General features: G+C 37.6%; 1 protein-coding gene and 1 pseudogene across 1 annotated transcript; one reads left to right on the forward strand and one right to left on the reverse strand.

Annotated features, from left to right (window-relative positions):
* The window catches only part of LOC132110663 (potassium voltage-gated channel subfamily KQT member 5-like), a 114809-nt pseudogene extending 104000 nt beyond the window's left edge, over positions 1 to 10809 (forward strand).
* An 8412-nt stretch (positions 10810 to 19221) lies between these two features.
* Positions 19222 to 22829, reverse strand: LOC132111142 (cyclic GMP-AMP synthase-like). Its single transcript, XM_059518307.1, has 5 exons — positions 21796 to 22829; positions 21127 to 21349; positions 20214 to 20483; positions 19993 to 20092; positions 19222 to 19889 (listed from the first exon to the last, which is right to left on the reverse strand). The coding sequence occupies exons 1-5, from the start codon at positions 22729 to 22731 to the stop codon at positions 19550 to 19552; spliced, it is 1869 nt and encodes a 622-aa protein (XP_059374290.1). The 5' UTR covers positions 22732 to 22829; the 3' UTR covers positions 19222 to 19549.
* Between the last annotated feature and the right edge of the window lie 334 nt (positions 22830 to 23163).

The raw sequence follows: 23163 nt of genomic DNA on the forward strand, positions 1-23163 counted from the left end.
AGTATAATCCACAATCCGGAAACAAAGAACATAATTTATGACTAACCAGCAAATCCAAGAAAGTTTATTGGTTGTCAGGCAAGTTTTGTACACTGTTTATTTGAATATACTTCTAGTGTGGATGTGTTTGGTGTAAAGCTAATTTAACTGTATATTACCATGTTTGGTTTGAAAAACATGACAATTTATTTTGCATTTTGCTCCATTTTTACCCCCAAGTAGAGTCTCTATTTCGATGTTATTCCATGCAAATAATTCTTACACGTAAGGAGGTTGTTTCTGCTCACAGTCTAACTAACTCATCTGCCATCTGTCTTCCTCATTTCTTTAGTAAGGGTCATAGTTATAGACAGAGGCTCTTCAGGAGGTATACCACACGGAAATATAGGTACCCAGCATCCCCCACTGCTCAAGCAATATGACCAATGTGAATGCTGACTAACCGTATGCATTGATGATGATGTCCATCTCAGATAACCTTACAGACCCTACAGAAGGTCTAATATGAGGGTCCTAATGCCTGATGCCTGAAAGATATAACTGCCACTGACTGATCTATCCAATACCCCATTTGACATGCTGCAATTACTCCACAATGTTATTACCAATACGATGTCTAAATTGTGATAATAACAAAATAATGCAAAGCTTCTAAACATCAAACCACCAGGTTACCCACATCCTATATTGTAATACCTGCAGGAATAATCTGATCGAGTGATTTTAAAGGGTCAGTTCAGTTGTGAAGGATGTCTATGACTGTACTGTATTTGTCTCCGTTTGCTTTAACACATAAGTCTTAACCAGTATGTTGCATGTGCATGAACTTTGGCTCTATATTCATGTAAGTCACCTTTATAGCATTATGACTTCACTCTCCTTTTACACTACATCTCTTTCATATACAGACTACCTAGCATGAGCTCAAAGCATAGCAGACTTTGTATATATTCAGCATGAATTTAGAACCCTAGCTTATGGAATTTACATCTTTGAAGGAATTTGAATAAAACTGTTTGGCTCATTATACTGTTTATTTTATATATCCTGGGCCTCTGCATCAGGGCTAGAAAGATACATGGAAATGTTGTCAGGCTGCTCCACACTGAAGGTAGCAATAGAAGTAGGGTGGTTAGAGAGTCATGCTTCAAAATGTTGCTTGCTGATTTGGTGGAAACCTTGGAATGAGGTTTGTGTTGCATGAGGGTCTTTTGATGCAACTTTTGAGAAAAGTATAGGACCGTTTTTGAGGCTTTGACTAAAGAACTTCCAAGTAAGTTGTGGTTCCAAATCATGAATAAGATATATATATTGTTTTACTGAAGGAATTTAGTAGAGACTAAAGAAAGGAAACTTGCAGGTCCGAAATAAGCCATCACAACTGTTTTTATTAAACCAAACTTTAGTTAAATACATATTTATCTCCATACAATGTTTAATTATTTGTCTATTTGTCCCTTCCCACCTTCCATCCTCTTCCATCCCTCTTTTTTCCTTAACTTGCAGCCAAAAGTTAAGTTTTCGGGAACGTGTGCGCATGGCCAGTCCTCGTGGTCAGAGTGTAAAGAGCAGGCAGATGTCTGTGAATGACCGACGCTCTCCTGCCACAGAGGTGGGGGTGGAGGGCATCAGCCCTGCCAAGGTCCAGAAGAGCTGGAGCTTCAATGACCGCACACGCTTCCGGCCATCCCTGAGGCTCAAAAGCCAATCGCGCACAACAGCTGAAGGTGAATAGTTTTTTTTTTTTTTTTGGATACTGTTGTTCCACTTCTACATGTGGAACATACATGTGGAGACAACATGGCCTCCCATGGGACACTCTGTTTGCACCAGTTGACCTTGTCTCATGCTTTCATCACCAGAATGCCCCTCAGGAAAGAAGAGCATAAAGTGGAGATAGAGACATTGTTTATTGGAGGATTTTCAGTATTGACAGATTCCTGTACATTAGTCACAGAGAATTGACAAAATCATGGGACCCCATAGGAAAATGAAACCCAGGGAAATAGTTCAGTAAATCTTTAGCAAAACTTTCAAAACCGACACTCAAAATGTTGATGTATTTTTTTTTCTTATTTTGTTTAAATATTAATTATTTTTTATCATATTTATTTGTTTTATTTTTGGGGGTCAATTTGTTGCCTTTCAGTACAGCAGTACTTCCTCTCAGTATTTATGCTGTAAAGCTCAGTGGAGTTCCCTGTGGTCAGTGTGATGTTGATCAAGGGAATGATTTGCTTTGAATGCTCTTTTGATTCATAGCTGTATTGATCTGCCTTGGGCTCTCTCTACTTTTCAGCCTAGTTTTGTTTTCACCCTTTGTCTCACAGCTGACACAAATCTTGGACCGGATGATGCTTTTGATGAGAAGGGTTGCCATTGTGATGTGACTGTGGAAGATCTCTCTGCCCCACTAAAAGCAGTGATCAGGGCCATCAGGTGAGTGTGACTTCCCAGAGAGCCTTGCTCTCCCCTAGTGAAAGTTTGAAGAATTCACACTGTGGTTGCAGGGTTGAAACCTTACTGCCCTGTTGATTGAGACATTAGGGTTAGATCATCACTGCTGTCTCTCTCCTGCTGGGAGAGGCCACTGATGTTTCCTCAGGTGACTTTTTTCTCTATTAGAGTCTCTCTGCAGGAGGGCTGAGATTTTCCCCACTCCTCTTTCCCAGGGTGTCAGATCACTGAAATCTGTTCTCCTCTATGTCAATATTTTCACCTTCACTCTGAATAATGTCACGCATAGAATAGGTTTAGGTTTCAGTGTGCCTGTGGTAATACCTGTGTTTTCACAGTTAATGTCATCTATAACACATATCCTTACTAGAACATGAGCCTTACTTGAGTATTATTATTCTAAACCGTGTTTTTAAGGCAGTGGTATATCTGATCATATGTTTCCTCTGGGTTATAAACTGTTATGGTATTTGTGATTCATTTCTGCCCTCTAGTGGTTATGAGATAGTTTACACAACTTGTATTGTTTATTTGAAGTGAAGTGAAGTGACATACAGCCAAGTATGGTGACCCATACTCAGAATTTGTGCGCTGCATTTAACCCATCCAAAGTGCACACACACAGCAGTGAACACAGTGGCACGAGACTCGAACCCACAACCCTAGGTTTAGGAGTCAAACTCTCTAACCACTAGGCCGGAACTTCCCCTTTGGAACTTGTTTGTGAGTTCTAAAGACAGTTGCTTTGTTGAGTTGACTCCACATATACACAATACAATGTTTACAGATGTATCTTCAAATGTAACTAGAACTATTTTATTTTCAAATTTAATTTTGCTTACCTCATGGGGAATTTTTATGTTCTTGTATTAAGCATAAAGCTAAGTTCATGATTGAAACAATTAAAATCATTTAAAAAAAATCCAGTAAGACATATAAACATAATAAAAACATATATATATATATTTTTATTTTGCTTCTTATACAAGTCTTAAATATATTTAAATTGGAAATAAGAAAAAAATATCACTAGTACTATATACTACTAGTACAATTTTCCCTTACCCTTACTACATATGCCTACATTGGTGTCAGTATGGTGGTACATAATTTCTGAACAAACGTTAGTTGAGTTTTGTTTCTTGTTTCACTGTTGACAGAATAATGAAATTCCACGTGGCCAAGAAGAAGTTTAAGGAGACTCTGCGACCATATGATGTGAAAGATGTGATTGAGCAATACTCTGCTGGCCACCTGGATATGTTATGCCGTATCAAGAGTCTCCAGACTAGGTGAGATTAACCAGCCCTGGCCGTGTGGTGAAAAATGTAAAATGTGACTGAGAGTTATAAATGAATTCATAATTTCTCAGTTTATAGTTTAACATTTTTTGATTCTGCATAAATTGTCACACACAATACACATTAACAAATGCAGTTAGCGCAAATACATATTCACAGAACGCTGTACAGAAAAAAAGTTAAACAACTTTGTTTTCTTTTGCACACTTTCTACATCTACATGTCAATGTCTGTCTTATCTCGCTGTGTGCACTCTCCCATTCAGGTTGGACACCATTGTGGGTCCACAGACCCTGAGAAGCAAAACCAAGACCTTTTCTTCTCCTTCCCTGCACTTGTATTACAGCCAGACCAAGAGGAAACACTCTGCCCCAGGGTCAGCTGACCCACAATCCCCCACCCCAGAAACACCCTTTCACTCTGGAACAAATGAGTCAATTGCTGAGGCTGTGTGTCTATTTCCCTCTGGACACCAACATTACTGCAGTTCAGTTTAATACTTCAAATAAAGACTGCGCAAAAAAAAAAAAATCAAGATAAATTGTTTAAGATACTAAACCTTGTTTTCAGAGAATATATATGTTTATTTTTAATAAATGATAGTTGCTTGTTGGAACATAAACTTTATTAAATTCTGTTAGCTTATGCTTATTAAACATTTTGTCTGTGAGACAGAAATAAAAAAGAATATTCATAATTCAAGATATATTATCTGAAGTAATTATGCAGTCTTATCCTAGGATGGTTTTAGATGTGTTTAATTCAAAACAAGACAAAAATACTGTATAAGAAACTATTGTTCAAAAGTCTGGCATCAGTTAGATTTTCAACAACAATAAATAAATAAAAAAAAAAAAAAAAAACTTTTACTCAGCAAGGAGTAATGTTACATAATATTTATATTCCAAACAGAATTACACAAAAATATTAGGCAGCACAGTAATAAGAAATGTTTCTTGAGTTAATCATTTCTTAAGCATCATTTGACACTAAAGACTGGAATAATAGTAGCCTCTGAAAATTCTGCTTTGGCATAACAGGAATAAGTTATATTTTAAAATATATTCAAATACAAATTAGTAATTTTAAATTGTAATAATATTTTACAGCATTACTGTTTTATGGTATTTTTATAATCAAGTAAATATAGCCTGAGTAAGCATTAAATATATCTTTTAAAAACATCTTACCCACCCCAAACTTTGAACAGTAGTGTAGATTATTATTAATTGTATTAATTATTTTTTGTTAATTTTTATTTTTACAAAATGTATTTTTGCAGTCAAGGCTGGACATGTTTGTGATGTGTCAATGACCCACAGCCTCAAGCTGTTGGCTCTGTTCAGTAAATCCTTGATCTCTCAGATTTTCATTTCTATAAAACTTTCATCCTGTTTAACAAGGTTGGCCAGTGCTAAACCAGCAGTGCATGGTGGTAGACTGAATGTGCCTGTGTATAGTACTAACTTTTAGATTAATTCCCCTAGGCTTTCCCTATTATTTGGGTCTATGCGCTTGATTTTGGCATGGAATCAAAAAATTAGCATATTCAAATATTGTTATTCTTTAATATTGTGAACCAGTAGGTGTGCAATCAATAGTTGTATGCTATCTCTGATTTAAACAATCATCTTTTAGTTACATTTCCTTAAATATCAGGTACCTCTGTGACCGACTTTGAAACACTAACTTTGAAGCAACTGTTAAGAATTTAGACTACTGAGACCTTTGGTTTGATCATTACCATGTTTAGTACATCGCATGTAGTAGTAGTATCTTGTCATGGTGCCATAAGTACCTTCTGTTCAACCTTCTGTTCTCTTTCCACCCTTGATGGCAGAACATTAAAAATGTACTTGACTCCCGGTTGTTTTCTCATCTAGACTCGCTACAGCTGTGGGTCCACATCGGACACTCAGCACCAAAGCCAGGAACCTTTCCTCTCCCTCTCTACACATGTATTACAGCCAAAGCAAGAAGAAGCACACTGGGTCAGAGGCCTGTAGCAGGCTGGGGGACTAGTCATGGGGCCGTACTTACCTTAATCACTTCATACTGTGAATGGGGTCCAATGGTGATGATGTATTTGAATAAAACTATTCATAGGGTTTAATTGCCATACACTATCAGAACTGAAACTACCTACACATCCACTCACCTAATAAACTGAATACAAAATCAGTATCTGCAATGAAACTAAATGGGAGTGGTTCTCAACTGTTTTGACTACAAGGCCCCATACTTTACTAGATAAGGATTTAAAAAAAAATTTACTCACACATTTACTCATGTTTTCAAGACCGTGTGGGACTATATAGGCTATTCTTCTTCTTCAAAAAAAATAAATGTTGTTGATGGGCTGCAGTATAATTAATAATGTCTTGACTTTTAATCATTTTAGCTCATTTTAATGCTTTTGTCATTTGGAAGTTTGCTGAGGCCCTGTTGAGAGCAACTGATTATTTTATTACTGAGAACCACGTATTTGTTATCTTCATCATTGGACTCCAAGGTGCTTAATAAATAGTGATTTATTAATTGTGTAGTGCACATTCTGATTGGTTCAGCTGATTGATGTTGGTTTCATACGCTACATCTACCTGAAAATGTACATTACTACATTATGCAAAAAATCTTGCTCACTAGGGGTTTCTCTGCAGCATGGTTTGTCATTTTGGACTTGATATTTTAATCAGCAACTGTAGCATTTATAGTTCAGATACAACCAATTCGTACAAAGAGAAAGTAACATTTAGAATGTAAAAAATAGAACTCTCAGTTGCACTGAATGTACTTTTAACATTTACAGAAATACAGTATATCAGCACCGCTTTCTTACTCTGTAACATAGAAATGCCGATGATGGTGATGCACTAACTTCATTTCTTCTTCACTAACCAAAGTCCAGTCTTATCCTGCTGTGTTGTGCCCTGCTCGAGCTTGAGGAACAACAGTGTAAAGCTATGCATCCTGATGTACTGTATGCTCAAAAACAGTTTCTTCTTCTTCTTCCTTATAGAGTGGATCAGATACTGGGAAAGGGCCAGATTTCAGTAGACAGGAAAGGCAGGGAGAAAATCCTCCCCGAAGGAGAGTCCTTGGAGCACGACATGAGCATGCTTGGCCGTGTCTGTAAAGTAGAGAGACAAGTAAGCTATATGAACTTGGTGGTCTAAGGAAACATACTACATTTAAAAGTTTTGGGGTCAGTATGATTTTTTTTTAGAAATACGTTTCAGCAAGAATGCATTAAAATGAAAGGGACTGTTAATTTATAAATTCTAAAAGAAGGTGTATGCTGTTTACTTTTTAATCATCAAAGAATCCATTTCCACAATTTCACAAAAATATTAAGCAGCACTTCTGTTTTCAGAATTTCATGTTTCACGAATATCAAATCAGCATATTAGAAAGATTTCGGAGGGATTGGATCTTGTGATGCTAAAGGCTGGAGTAATGGCTGCTGAAAGTTCAGCTTTTTGCATCATAGGAATGAATAACATTTAAAATATAAAATTCATTTATTAAACAATTTATTGTTTTTACTGTACTTATAATCAAATAAATGCATCATAGGTGAGTATAAGAGACTTATTTCAAAAACAAAAAAACAACCCCAAAATTTTTGACAGTAGTGTAGACTAACCACATTTTTACAATAATTAAGCATAAATAATAAAAAAAAAATCCAACATGATGTTTTCATTTGTTATATAATACAGGTACAGTCCATTGAGTCAAAGCTGGACTCATTGCTGGATATTTACCGGCAAGTGTTGCAGAAAGGCTCCCCTTCGATGCTTGGTCTGTCTGCTTTGCCCTTGTTCAAGCTGGATCAAACCTCCGACTACCAAAGCTCCATCTATAGCAAGGATTTGTCATCCTCCTCCCAGCTTACTGGCAGTGGCATGTCTCGTTCAGGCAGCAGTAACCTGCACCGTGGTCTTCATCTTGCTCTGGCCCCCAGTGAACTCAGCTTGGGTACTGGTTACCCACATTCCACCTCCTCCTTTTCACCTTCTCCTCTCCTTAATAACCAACCCTCCAGCCCAGACAGTTTCTACCCAGCGTCCCCACCTCCCATTCTCACCCCCAACAACCTTTCCAGAAGTCACCAGCGGTTCAGTGAGCTGACCAGGCCGGTCCCAACAGTCCATTCAGCCTCATCGACCCTTCAGCTCCCGCCTATGGTGCCAACGCTTCAAAGTCTTATCCCAGAGACACTGCTGGAGAGCAGGACCGAATGTCCGAGCAGTTGCCTGTTGAGTACCCAAACCGAGGCTGAGTCAGATAAGGAAGCCGAGAGTATTCAAAGTATGGTACAGCTACGGGACAAGCCCGAACGTAATCCCAAGGAAGATGGGTCATGGAGAAGACACTTGAGTCTTGACATTGATCCTCTGATGCTCATGTCTTCCACAACAGGTGCCTCGCTTCAGGTCGAGCGTGGGCTCAGTAAGTCTCTTTCCGCTCAGAACCTCATGCTACCAACTGCTGCAGACTGCCATCCCAGCCTGTCCACTCGGAGCAGCGGCAGCAGCAACAGCAACAATGAGTCCAGTGATCACGAGCCGCTGGCCGACTGGGGCGATACAGAGCTGTTCATCAATGACAAAGATTTGGACACCACGGAGGGTGACTGTTACCACCTTCACCAACAAAGCAACGATACGACGTTCTCTTCTGAGCTGCTACGGACAGGAGCCAGTGGGCCATCTCCCAGCCAGGCTGGACCAATAGATGTTCTTGAGTCCCATAACTTGCCTCACGTATGCCTCGAATAACCCCCGGGGCACAGGAACCTCACTGTGGAGACTGGACACAACTTCATGTCCCTCGTATGCTTCTTTTCCAAAAGAAATTATGTTTTCTAATTTTCACAAGAAAAAACATACTGTTCATACAGTACATTTATATTCATTTGTACATATCAATGCATGAACAATTTGTCAGAAAAGAGAATTTATATTAACAAGAAACTGTTGGGGGAAGAAACATTTACAAAAATATTCTGGGATCAATGTAAGTTTAGCTCAATCAATAGATTTGTGACATAATACTGATTACTTCAGCAATCATCATAAATGACAGAAAAGTGTGTGAAAGAATGTAACCATATGAAGGGAGATTATAATTTTATAAGCTTACGTTTTTGCTTTCAAATAGTCCAGAAACTGTCAACATTTATTTTCATTGTGAGTCCATTACTCTAACCCATATACCGTATTTGTATTTAGAAAATAGAACATCAGGGATGAGTTGAAATTATTATTATTATTTTTTGTGTGTATGTGTTAATCAATATTATGCCCCAAATGCTGTCGGTTGAGCAGAACTTGTATTGAACCCATAATATTTCTTTAAAATAATGAAGGGTTATGGTACTGAATGAGCACTTCTTTCAGTCTTGCATGTGGTCGGCATGTTTAAAATGCAACAGCAAATAGAATTGAAAGTGTGTTTGCACCTGTAGTGATAAACCCTCACTCAGTTTAAGGATTCATTTCTCACTTCCCTCTGAATGTTTGGCGGTCCACTTATTTGCATGTGTTAAGAAATTGTGGGGGGAATAGCAGAAAACCAGATGGTCTTGGTCCAAAACCACATTAATCTGTGATACTATGCAAACCTCAGCCAATCAAGCAGGGTTTGCAAGCAACTCCGGAAGAAACTCAGAAACAAATGCATCTTGACGCTGTAGCCTACACAGAAATATACTTAATTTGATTATGTCCTTTAAAACCTGAGAGTCTTAGCATTCAAAGAAAGCTGAATGCTGTTACTAAAGGGATGGTATAGTGTGTTTAGGTGTAATGTAATGTGAAGAGGTATTTGTGACAATCAGGCTTTTTGAAAAGCCCTGATTTCAGATTTTTCTAATTCCGAATCCTCGTGGATATTTGGCTGCTAATATGAAATAAATAAATGACGAAGATAATATATAATTTTCATCATGACAATGTCACACTTGCAATATCATAACTAATGATTGTAATTAAATTTAACATGTATATCGATTGCTTTGTAACCTGCATCATATCATCAGAAATGATCTGTCAAGTAGAAAGTTCTCACAAATTTGTTTTATTGTAATTGTGGCAATATCTAATTTCTGTTGTATTTTCTGATTTTTATTTTTATTTTTACGTGTAGCAAGCAGGTGTCTTACACCTAAACCTCAGCTTTGTAACTTCTGTTCTACATTTTTAATTCCATGAATGGTACAATAAGTGCTTTAGCTAAAATGCTTGTTTGTATATCTTTGAATGTAACGTGTATCATTATGTGTACGTAGACTAACCATGATTAGCTGTGTTACTTTTTTATTTTTTATTTTATTGTCAAAAGGTGTTTATTGAAGATGTTTTTGCCACTGTACAATTGGAAGCACAACTGTTCAGATGTGTAGAGAAAACCTGCAAATGTGATGAATTGTTTTAACACGAATTAATATGCTTTAAAAAAGATTTATAATCCAGAGATAGTTGTGATGCTTATTTTGCTTAAGAGTCAAGGTAAATAATATAGGCACCTGAGAACTGAACTGAGAACATGTCAACAGTTGTGGAACTAAATGATGCTTGAAATGCAGAGAAAAGGTTGTACAAAAATATTAGTTAGTCTTCTTAACACTTTATGATTTATATTATTATTATTTCTGCTTTACTGAAAGTTTTAATTTGTAATTCAATGTTTTACGGTGCCTTTTTGCATTTTATTAAACATTTATACAACTTCTGTATTCACAGTACCTTGAACTCTTATTGAAATTGCTATGTTTATATTTCAATAATTGCACATTCTCTGTTTGGCTGTGAACTTAAAACATCTGTCAGTTTAAGCAGCATTTCTTTGTTTTACCACTAGATCAAATAATTTATTACACAGAAACTGGCCTTAATATACATGCTTGATAATGTTAGTGTTCTCTGTCATTCAGAATAATTTATTTCATCATTGTGCACATAACAGAGTTGATGCTCTGAGATTGAAAAATGCAAAATGAAAATTTAGGATCGTCATGATACATGTACTTAAATAAACAAAATACTTGAAACTTGGCCTAGTGTGCTTGCTGTTAATGTCTGTGTGCCTTATTTTGTGGGCCTATATGTTAGATTCCTTTTCTCTTCTACTCAACATTTGGAAGGTTTGGATTATGTGAAGTGAAAGCATACAATCCATCCATTTTATTTAGCAGATGCACTGCATCAGTAACTATGAGGTAACTGATGTATAGTAACTGCATCAGTTACTATGGGGTGGCTATAATTACAGTTTTCTGTACATAATATTAAAAAAACCTGCATCATTTAGGCTAAAGTAACATTTTATCTTTCATCTTGTGTACACATAAAAAAAAAGAAAAAAAGAAAGAAAGAAAACAATGCCATCCACAAAAATACCAGTTGTCTTGTAGGCAAACATCAGTACCTTGAATTGGATGCGAGCAGCTATTGGCAGCCAGTGCAAACTGATGAAGAGAGGTGTGACGTGGGCTTTCTTTGGCTCGTTAAAGACCACTCTCGCTGCTGCATTCTGGATCAGTTGCAAAAGGCTTGATAGTACTGGAAGCCCCTCCAGGACAGCATTATAATAGTCCAGTCTGGAGAGAACAAGAGCTTGGACAAGGAGTTGTGCAGCTTGCTCTGATAAGAAGGCTCTAATCTTCCTAACTAGAGCTAGATTAAGTTAGATTCCAATTGTAGTTCGTCACACCTTGAGCAGCCTAAAACTGTTTGGACTTGTTGATATGCAAGGCATAATCCATTTAAAATAAGTTTCATAATTTATTCACCCTTATTTATTTCTAAACCCAAAGCAAATTTTTTAAATGTTTGCACTGAACGGGCACAGTTCCCTTCATGTTAAGTCTAAAGCTTAATAAAGCTAAATAACAACAAAGCTGAATTCATCAATTATAAAACAACTGAAATTCAGCTCAACTCAGATTGAGTGTGTTGCAAAGTTCCATAGATCTTAGGCTAGCACCATATTTAATTTATGAAAGGACTGAAAATGAGACTGAGGAATAGAAGTATTACAGAAGTCCAGTGGATTTTACTGTTGTTTAACAACATATTGATTGCTCAGCTGACGAAAAGTCTTTATGAAAAAAAAACAAATTCTGTAGAAATTCCATAAAATTGCTTTGAAAGTTGTGAATTGGGTAAATTACAGGATCTAGGTGTCTAACACAATGAAGGTCTATAAAAGGCCATGTTTCATCACCCTGTGCTCTGACGGGGACACTATACTGTAAAAAGCACCATCCTTCGGATGAGACACTAAACCGAGGTCCTGTCTCTCTGCGGTCCCTAAAAATCCCATGGCACTTCTCGTAAAGAGTAGGGGTGCAACCCCGGTGTCCTGGCCAAATTCCCTCCACTGGCCCTTATAAATCATGGCCTCCTAATAATCCCCATCCACTTGATTGACTCTATGACTCTCTCTCCTCTCCACCTGTAGCTGGTGTGATTTGAGCACACTGGAGCCATTGTCCTGTGGCTGCAGTCGTATCATCCAGGTGGATGCTGCACACTGGTGGTGGTTGAGGAGAGATCCCCCAATGTGATTGTAAAGTGCTCTGGGTGTACAGCAATACACAATAAAGTGCTATATAAATGCCTCATTCATTCATAGAAAAGATACAATTACGTCATTATCCAATTCAATTTAAGGGCAGCTGTGGCTTAATGGGTAAAGAATCGTACTTTTATACCAAAGGTTGCAGGTTCGATTATCAGTACCGACAGGAGTTGTAGGTGGGGCCAGTGAATGAACAGTGCTCTCTTCCATCCTCATTACCCATGGTTACCGAGCAAGGCACTGAACTGCCAATCCCTGGGCACTGCAGCAAATGGCTGTGTTCACTACTCACTGCTGTGTGTGTGCACTTGGATGGGTGAAATGCAGAGCACAAATTCTGAGTATGGGACACCATAGTTGACTACACGTCACATTCACTTCGGGTTTTTGTTTTCATCGGATAGTTTCAGTAATACAGTCAGATCGATAACAACTGCTTTTTACTTTCATTCTTAGGCGAACATTCTTCAAAATTCCTTTTGTGTTCTAACAATATTCAGGCATATATGGGTTTAGAACAACACAAATGAGCAAGAGACAGTTTTCTTTTAAATGGCATTTAACACATGACTGTTTAAATGATTTATGATAGAAAAACCGTGGTGCACATGAAGCCAAAGTTTTTTATCTTTGGAAGCCGTGATGCTCAGCTCAAAGACAAAGACGCAAAGACCTGGTTCGTGGAAATTCTAGCCAGCTGCTGCTGTACGAGCTGCGACTTCAGCTGCCCCGTCTCCTGTACCTTTTAACTGGTCTGCGCTTAGAGAACACCGGGACAAATACGAAGCTGAAATGGCAAGGTGAGTCTCTAGTGACACAAGATGATGTGATCATTACATTAGATTTTTTTCAAACATTTATGACTTTCTGCTGTGTATTTACACTTTATGTACACACTTTTAAGGCTAAAATTAATTTAGTTGATATATTGTATGAAATATATAGTCAGATATAAAATACTAGAAGTACTATACCTAATTAAACAATAATCTTGATTTCTGCAGATCTTCACCCCCCTCAAGAAGGATTTCATTATTGAAGCAAAGTCAGTGGCTGCTGGCAGTCCAGAAGTTCAAATCTGAAGGTAAAAGTGGTATCATCTTGCCTTCTTCATATTAACCCATAGATGGCAGCATTTATCTAATTACTTCTGAATGCCTGGAGATGAAAATACAATGGCATGTTTGGCCAAGGATAGCTCAACGAGCTGCAATTTAAGAAAACAAATGCAAATTTAAAAAAAAACACCAGCAAATGAAGAAAGCATCTTCATCAGTTTGACAACACAAGTGTTGCAAATCATCACAACACGTGCATATAGCGAAACGCGATGCAAAATCATCACAACACATGCAAATTAAGAATCAATTAAATTTTCAGTGGCCCAAAGAAGGTATACGGTATCTTGGTATTCTTTTCCCTCATAAACTTAAGGATTTAGTCAGAGTGAATTTGGACCCACTGGTGCAAAGGGTTTCAAATGATGTTGGAAGGTTGTCATCTTTAAATCTCGCTCTTTGGGGTAAGGTGAATGTGTTCAAAATGAACTGTCTTCCAAAAATTAACTATTTAGTTCAATCAATCCCAGTTGAAATTCCACTGCAATATTTCAAACAATTTGATAAGATAAGATAACCAAGGCATTTCTTTGGAATGGGAAGCGCCCCCGGTTAAATATGAGCAAATTACAACAGCCGGTTGATAGAGGGGGGTTGGGTCTTCCTAAACTCAGATTTTATTATTACGCCTTCAGTTTAAGACATCTGGCTCACTGGTCCCTTCCACCTGAGAGGGCTCCCCCTTGGTTTAACGTTGAGCAAGCCATTCTGCTACCCCTGCCGCCACTACAATGCTAATCCACAAAATTACCTCAAACAGTAAAGTCTCATCCCATAATATCACATCTCCAGAAAGTGTGGAGGAAAATAGCGAGAATTTTTAAATTGAACCCCTTTTTGAATACAGCTTCAAGTATCTGGATGAACCCCAAATTATGCATTGGAAAATCAACCTTTTTGTGGAAGGAATGGTTAGCAAAGGGTATTTTGAAGTTAGGTGACGTTTATGAGAATAACACTTTGAAATCCTTTAACCAATTAACCCAATCATTTGGACTTAATAAAACGCAGTTTTGGAGATACCTACAGCTGAGACACTTGTTATGTGGGACTTTTGGATCTAGTAGTCAAGGTCCACCAGAAGATAATATTTTATCTATAATTCTAGAAGCATGGGGTAGGGGACATGAGGCATCAGTATATTATAAATTGATAATGGAGAAAGTAGGATATAGTTTCCATTCTGCTACTAAAAGAGTCTGGAGCAAAGATTTAAATGTCTCAATTAGTGATGAGGACTGGACCGAAATATGCAGAAATTCTAGATGTTAAATCTAAATCTAAATGTTAAATCTAAATCTAAATCTAAATGTTGAATCTAAATGTTTCGGGTGAAACTAAATATTTAGCTAATATGCAAATTCAAAATGCCGGAAGTGCCAAAATAAAAGCTCGATGAGGTCAGTGTGTGTGCAGTGCACAGAGACAATTTATAAGAGACATGCCACTTCCTCAATCCTCAATACAACTACATGAGGAAAACCGGTAACTGCAAAAATGGTGGTTGGATGCACATGTCTCGCCCCTCCTGCTGGAAAGCCAATCATCTGATTTTAACAGTCAAGCCGGGAAACATTTACGCCTATTGTTTGGTTCCACTGACGTATGCGCACAGTTCAGGAACCCTTGCGCATGCGTAGTAAACGTATAACCTGTGTGGGAAAAGGCATTTTAAACCTTATTTTGGGGCAAAGTCATCAACATTTTTCAGCGATTTTTATTATATTTTACTGCTGTTTCGGTACATGCAGTTTTTATGTCCCGGTGACCAGTGAAAGGGCAGTTCTGACTCTCTGCCCATTCATTTAGATTGGTCTTGTTAGTCTGAAATAGCTGCCCGGAGGTGTTGCCAAGATGGCCGCTGAGTGGCACGACTTGCCTAAAAGGACTTTGGTGTGCATCGTGTCAAATAAGTAACGAATAAAAACCATCTCATCCGAGGAAATTAACTCTTGGACATGGATTATTGTGATAATGACTACCTAAAATAATAAACACGTTTGGAGAAGCTGTATTTGAAGAGTAGGCTAGTGTCACTTTTATGAAAAGTGTGGGACTTATGATGACCTGTAGCCATAATAGCCAGCCACGAGGTGTCTCACTTTGACTCACCATAGACTGTATCACTCATCATGGCATCACTCTCTGTCATGTTCGCATGCTTAAACGCTAGCAAGAGCCTATTTACCCACCCGCCCCTGACCAGGTACGGTAACTATTGACGCTACTGTTGTTCAAAATGTCCAACGAATCGGCGTTAGTCGAGATCATAGGCTCTTGCTGGCGTTTAAGCATGCAAACATTTTCATAAAAGTGAAACTAGCCTACTTTTCAAATACAGTTTCTCTAAACGTGTTTATTATTTTAAATAGTCATTATCATGATAATCCATGTCCGAGAGTCATTTTCCTCGGATGAGATGGTTTGTATTTGTTACTTATTTGACACGATGCTATAAACACACACTGACCTAATCGAGCTTTTATTTTGGCACTTCTGGTTTTTGCCATTTTGAATTTGCATATTAGCTAAATATTTAGTGTTAACATTTAACATTTAGGTGTAACATTTAATATTTATATTTAACTATTTAAAATATCTCTAAGTTGACAAATATTGTTGAAAATGTGCTAAAAAGTGACCGTCAAAAATTCATACCAGTTATTTAAACATTGTTTGAAGCTAAATGTGACAAAATGTTGCTGTTATTTTCAGCTTGAGCCGCTTTACAAACGGCCCCCCACACTGGCCAACAGGGGTCAGGTGGCTGGCTTAGTCCTACCTGAAAGACCCCATTATGGATTATGTGGGCACATTATATCTAGAAGTGAGTGAACAGTTGCAGCAGAGTATATATTTATAATGGGTAATGTACAAATACTAGGTCAAATATAGCTATTCTGTTTAGCCTCTTTATTAAAAGTCCCCAGTTATTTCTCTTTCTGCATCTCGGTCTCAGGCAGTAAACACCATTCATCAGACAATTCTGTTTGTGCAGGAGGAAGAAAAGAAAGTCTACATTTCATAATGAAAGTGAGTTTCTCACAATAAACTTATGAAAATAACCTTTGACTGATTCAATGAAGCAGGAGATGGGAGGAATTTCTGCAAGCATACTTTCATATTCTACTGAAATGGTATTATGTAACATCATTACTATTATGATCATTTGATGTGGTAATCAGGTGTGAGCTCAAGGGATTGTGGGGAAATGCTGCTCTTTTCTGAAAATGAAACTTGGCATTTCTCCATTGTCAGAGGGAGTGGCCATTTTTTGTGGCCATAATTGTTTTCCTTTCACTTACGTTAAAACCCATAAGTTTTGCTCTTCCACATCCCAGTAAAAATGGCAGTTTTTGTGGTTATTCAACAGTTGTGCAAACATTAAAACTAAACACTCACTTTGGAAAAGGTACTTGACAGTATGGTTTAGTGCTTATTCTGATCCAGAACAAGTTACATGTGGCATTTCCATAATTGGATTGAATGATGCAAAAGCCTGATGCAATATGGGTGGTTTTAATAGCAGTATAGATATTTTCTACTCTATAGGTGCTGTTTATGGGTATCATTCGTCCTCAAACCATAAAAAAATAAATAAAAATACTATGACCCTGTCTGCATTAAATTACTGAATACCAAATTGTGTTGGCTCTAATGTAAGACCATGAAGCAAAACTGGTTCAGAATATCTGAGATTCTCTTTCCTGCTGTTACGTAAAGGCCATGAACTCTCCAGTGACCTGTGTGTGCACGTAGTGGTACTAACATTAAAGATGGTATGTTAGTAAGCAGTAAATAGAAGGATGAAATGTATCATTTCTGAGACCCCAACAACAACAGAATTGTAAAAACGACCCCATTTTCCTTTAGACAAACAGGTAGTTTCAAACTCAGTCCTTTGGTTCAGTCAATGTTGTTGTTATCCAGCTACTCAAACCAACACGGTTTGGCTAGTTGCACAGTAAAAGCTTACTTTACAACTATGACTACTTTCGCTGTAGTCCGTGATTGTACCGAGCCCCTAAAAAGTTTAACTGAAATTGATCTGTGAGATTTCTATCTGCCTTTGTGGCTGTTGTCAATGGTCGCTTGCACATTCTGGTGGCAACTGACCTGGCCTCATATGGGCTAGATGTTCATGGCATCATGCATGTTTTCAACTATGATTTCCCATAGAAATCTGGAGGTGTGCACTGTTATCGGAAGAACCAGTCGAGAAGGGTAAGTGAAGCAGTGAAAGGTGTGACTATGAAATGACAGATGCAGTAAGAAGTTTGAGAATGAAATCATTCATTTTCTTTATGTAAATGAGTCCATGTCTTTAATCAGGAGGTCTGGTGCATCTGTAACCCTGGTAATAAGAGAGGACTGGAAAATAGCTTCTGAGTTGATCACTATCCTGGAGAAAACTGGTCAGGTAAACACACCTACAGGCATCCACTCCTTTCATTATGTTTGTTAAACTCTGCTATGTGAAGAATGCAAATCCTCAACCTCTGGCTCATTAGTTAGAAATCTGAAGCTTGTTATAGCAGATTGTGTTTGTAAGCATGCAAGTTATTTGTATGATATGAAAATTTGGATGTACCGAATAGTCTGTCACAATTTTAGTTCACCCTTTCTTGTTGTCTCTCCTGTGAGAACCTCGTGGAGAAATCTAGAATAAAAAAGGCTGTAGTAGGGATGCACAAAATATCCATGGTCAATATCAGTCCAATAAGCAAAATATTTTTTTTCTTTAATGCAGATGAAAAAACAAACATATTTTCCACTGTACATGATGTTTAGTGTACGTTGAAATCGTGGATTTCAGTTATTTCTTTATTTTTTAAATTCAATCTCTAAAATTTCACATTGATATTTTTATATCCTTTCATTATTGCTACTACAATTTCAAACAAAAGCTAGTTTAAAATCAGCATTTTTCATCTTTGGGCTCAGTGTGTCCAGAATTTTTTGTTTAATCCAAGGATCAGTTGTATGGAAAAACAAACGTTCATTGCTTCACTGCAAAGTTTGGATTCAAAGATTTATTTGTCAAATGCTCAGTTTGGATGGAAGTGAATTCTTTTATTCCCCACACTACCACCTGACCAGACATTGTTTTAGCCAGATCTCTTTTGGTTCGAATTTTTTTCAACCTTTCAAAAGCCTCACCACAACCTTCCGCCAGTAAAAGGTCTTACACATTGTAACAAAAAGTAATTTGTTTTATGTATACTATAGAGATGAATGCCTCATTCCATGAAATGTTGAGATTGTCTTTAGTATGTTTACTACTATATATGTACACAGCATCCTAATAGAGAATTTGGTTAAATGGAAGCATTTTTTCTTTCTTTAGGATGTATCAGAAGAACTGGTACTGATGGTGGAACGTTATGAAAAGCACCAGAGGGAGAAAGAAATGTTTGCGCCCAGAGGAGAACAGAGAGGTAGTTTTAGACTCAGATCGGCAGTTCTGATGATCGCTTGTGAGGTAATATTTGTTGCATTCATTTATTTAGTTTTACATAGTTTCAGTAACATCAGCATGACAGAAATGTTTTATTTTACTTCACAACAAATTTAAGATTAATTAAAATTATCCATGATTCAACCAAAATTTCTCAATGTTTACCAGATATTTCCAAACCAAATTTGTATCTGTTGTACCAGCAGTAATATTGATCTTTAATTGTATGTTTCAGGTTGATGTCACTATACCATGACTATATTCGCTGGAGTTCATTTATAAGCTTTTAAAGTGTTGATCCTCTCATTTGGCCTGTGAAGTCCTTGTAATTGGCCGTATAAGTTTTGTTAGGTTTAAGAAACTATTATTCATTTTGTATGCATTTATTTATTTTAATACCCCCCCCCCAGTTCAGTATTTAATTTTTTTTTTATCTACATTGATTGAGAAATTGAGGTAAAATACCCAACTGTAGATGATGTAACAATCTTGTTCAGTTGAATGTATATCAAATAAAAAACGTTAAAACTATCTGGAATATGTGTTACTAAATGGTATTAAGCAATGATCACCTGTTAAGATGAAATAACAAAACATGCATGAATACAATAAACAGAAAATCTGAATTAACTGAAAATAGGAAATTTCTTATTTAGCTGGAATTCAATTTCATTTGCCAGGAAATCACAGCTTCTCGGGGAGGCTTGTTGTAAGAGATTATGGGATGGAATGAAAAAGTTAGGGAGATGCTGTTTTCTCAGGTGTTGCACAAAGTCTCCTAAAAGCTGCTGGAAGCAGTCGGCCAGCTGACTGTATGCCCACTCGCTGTCGGTTCCCCTTGTAGCACAAGCATGGAGAAGGGTGGTCTTTGCATGATAGGAGCAGAAGCTGGTCATCTTACTGGATTTGGAGTCATCCTCTTTGAGCTGTTGAAGAAGATACTTCAGTAGCTTTAGACACTCCTTCCTGTAGAAGTGGAGCAAACAATGAAGCACCATCACAACAGACCATCTCTGCACTTAAATGTTACCAGCATCAAAACTTGACACAAGAGGAACAGAATAAATACCGGCAACATTTCTGTCCAACGTCCTCACAGCATGTCTTGGACTGACCGTGCCTTTTCAAAATTTCTTTTTCAACGTGTGAAAAAGAAATTCGCCAGGCATCTGTGTAAAAGACATTTTTCCAAATTACTGAATTTACTTCATGTTTAAATATTTTTAAAGGGGGCTACAGTTCATAATTATAAAACAAAGCAATCTATCTCTAATGATGAACACAGAATACCTTTTGCAACAACTCCATCATGCTCTGCGTTTCCCTTTCCTTCATATTTAGGAACCAGATAGAATGGTTGACGCTTCATATTATCTTTCTCCTTTTTACCAAGCCAGTTTTCTATTTCGAAGCCGTCTTTTGTAAATTCTGGCCAGCTTGCACGATGAACCTTAAGACCAAGAACGAAGTCGATGGAAATAGTCTTTCCATTTTCTTCCATTTTTACTTCCAGCGTCACTGCAGGGCATCTTGGCTTTTTTCGCTGTACATTAATTTGGTCTAAAGAATGCAGAAAATATAAATACAGATATTACCTGAAAGATAGAAGATGGTTGTAGCTGTAGATGTAGGCAAGGATAACCTGTGATAACATATGTTTAATAATGTTTTTATATTATATATCTATAAATAGATAATTTCTCGAAGTGCAAAAATTAAGCGATAATCGACAACGAGAATTTATAGGTTATTGGCAAACTGGGAACTTTCGTCAGTGACGTCACATTACAGTACTGAAAACTTTCTAGGCATAATGTTGTGTTTCAGATGTTTGATAAGATTTCTTAATGCGCTAGAGAGTTATTTCCTCCCAACTTGATTTACAATTTACCCTTATATTCTTTTCTGTAATTGCCAAAATTGGCGCTATAATGTTTCGATTTTAATGCCTCATTCCGAAAGTAGATGTTGTTCAAAGACCAACAGAGAACTGGAGCCAGATCATTTTAAAACGTTTAGAATATTGAAAATTGTATTTTAAAATATTGATTAAAAAGTTTAAGCTTAAAGGAACACTTTTGAAAATGTTCTAATTTTCCAGGAAAAGTGGAGTGCTCCTTTAAATTAAACATTATATATTATGAGATCAGAAAAGGATTTATAACAAAACTGATAGGCTAAATACATGTTTGTTTGGACCTACATGGGAGTTTCTCCACAGCCTCCTTGACGGCATCTCTGAATTCAATCAGCATTTCACTGGCCTGAATGGTCTTGTCTTCTTTTAGGAATCTGTCCAGAGCATGCTTATTCGGATGTCTTTTCAATGCAACACTGTAAAATGCTCCGGCCATATCAAACTTCTGAATGTCCACTCGCTCCACAGGAATAGTCAGCATCACATCAAATTCATCTGGTTCACAAATCTAAAATGTGACAAAGCAGATGCTGGTTGTTTTAAACAAAAGCTCTTCGCTTTGACATGGTGAGTAGAAATATCAATCATATGTCACATTCCTACATGTAACCGAACATGAACATTATTTTACTTCTCTTATTAAATAATTGGACATAGGCCTACCAGAAGGCCTGTAGGCTTATCATTTATTATATGTTGTAATTTCGAAAAATTTAACTCATTAAATAACAGAGCCATATCCTGAACAATAACAAAAGTGTGCAATGCAACAGGGAAGAAAACGCTAGAATTTTCACAAATGCCTGTCTCTAGTATCACCGAGTATTATCATCGTTTGGACGTGCTCTGATGTAAATCAATGTAACTTATGAATATTGTGAAATAAGGTGTTTACATGCCCTGGCAATCTGATTAATACAGGATCATGAGTGGAGATGTCACTGCATCACTTACTTTGAGGTTTTCATAATAACTTCCAGTTCGTAACCTCTCGATGTGTTCACACCAGGTCACGTTTTGTTTCAGGTGTGTAATGACTTTATCCGTGATGTTATTAACACAACTGGACGCATTAGACCGCTCGCTTTTCTTGATCTTTAATTTGTCAATAGTTGCCTTGAGAACCTTTCCCAGTGTGTCATCGACGCCTTGTCCTCTGGTTGCAGTTGCTTTTTCTGCGCTTTTCTTTTGGCGGTCAGAGCTGCGCGCGCTAACCGCTGAAGAAGAGTCCTCAGAAAAAGCCGTTTCAGCAGATTCAGGTCGCCTTCTAGTTTTTTTTGTGGATTTTGCTTCCGATTTGCTTTCGGAGCTCTCCAGAGCTGCTTCTCTGTCAAAATTTAAAGCTTCTCTCTGCTTTTTACTCAGTCGTTTTGGTGCCGGTTTTTCATCGGACTTGCTCTTGACTGTCTGCTGTGGTTTGCCTTCACTTTCACAGTCATTCTTTTTAATCTGTTGCTTGCTTTTTGCACTGTCTTGTTTGTCATTCCCGTTAACAATGTTTGCGTTATTGGGAACAGAAGCTCTTCTAGATGTCGAAGCGCAGTTTTCTTCGCACTTACTCTCGGAGATCTCCTGAGACTGACTAAGATCCTTCTGCTTTTTACTCGGTCTATAAATGGTTGTCCGTTTTGGTGCTGGGGTTTTGTGAGGTTTGTCCTCACTTTCGCAGTCATTAGGATCTTTATCCTTTTCAGTCCGTTGCTTCCTGCTTCCCCGCTTTGGCGCGCTCTTGTCCTCGGCGCGCTCCGGGGACTGATCCTCCCCGTCATTCATCTGGTGATCACTTTGCTCTTTACTTTTCCCATTTGCATCTGCTTTTGTTTCAGCTTTGGCTTTGGGTTGGTCAGGTCTTGTCGCGGGGAAGCTGCTCAGTCTTCTCTGGCCGTTCATAATGCCAGATGTAGGCTAAGCTATGACGCGCACAGTTTTGCATTAAAGGAATGTTTGTGTTACATAGATCTGTGACATCAGGATACAGGTGCTACTGTGCCAGCCTCTGCGTTTCAAGACTTCTCACTTCCTCTGTGGCATGACGTATCTTTACGTGACGATATTTCTGTATTTAGGGTTTCCGCGGGGTCATTTAGGGTAGTCTAAATTTACTGACAAAAATCTAGACAGGTGCTAGTTTTTATAGGGCTGTTTATTAATTACGACTGTTGCCCAAAATATTGGTTTGATATTTTGTATCTTAAAATCTGTTTTCGGTAGACTATTAAAAGGATAGTTTACCCAAAAATGAAAATTGTATCATTATTCACTTACTTTCATAAGCCCATCGTTCCAAATCTGTATTAGCCTACGTTATTGTTTGTTCTGTGG

The sequence above is a fragment of the Carassius carassius genome, chromosome 30 (assembly GCF_963082965.1).
Source record: "Carassius carassius chromosome 30, fCarCar2.1, whole genome shotgun sequence".
NCBI lineage: Eukaryota > Metazoa > Chordata > Actinopteri > Cypriniformes > Cyprinidae > Carassius > Carassius carassius.

Bases quoted from the DNA above. Each gene is read 5' to 3' on its own strand.
- LOC132111142 (XM_059518307.1), bottom strand. From the start codon at position 22,731: ATGAACGGCCAGAGAAGACTGAGCAGCTTCCCCGCGACAAGACCTGAC. The intron at 20,484-21,126 runs GTAGGTCCAAAC...TGCATTCTTTAG, and splicing joins GGCTGTGGAGAAACTCCCAT to ACCAAATTAATGTACAGCGA. The intron at 20,093-20,213 runs GTATTCTGTGTT...TCTTTTACACAG, and splicing joins TGATGGAGTTGTTGCAAAAG to ATGCCTGGCGAATTTCTTTT.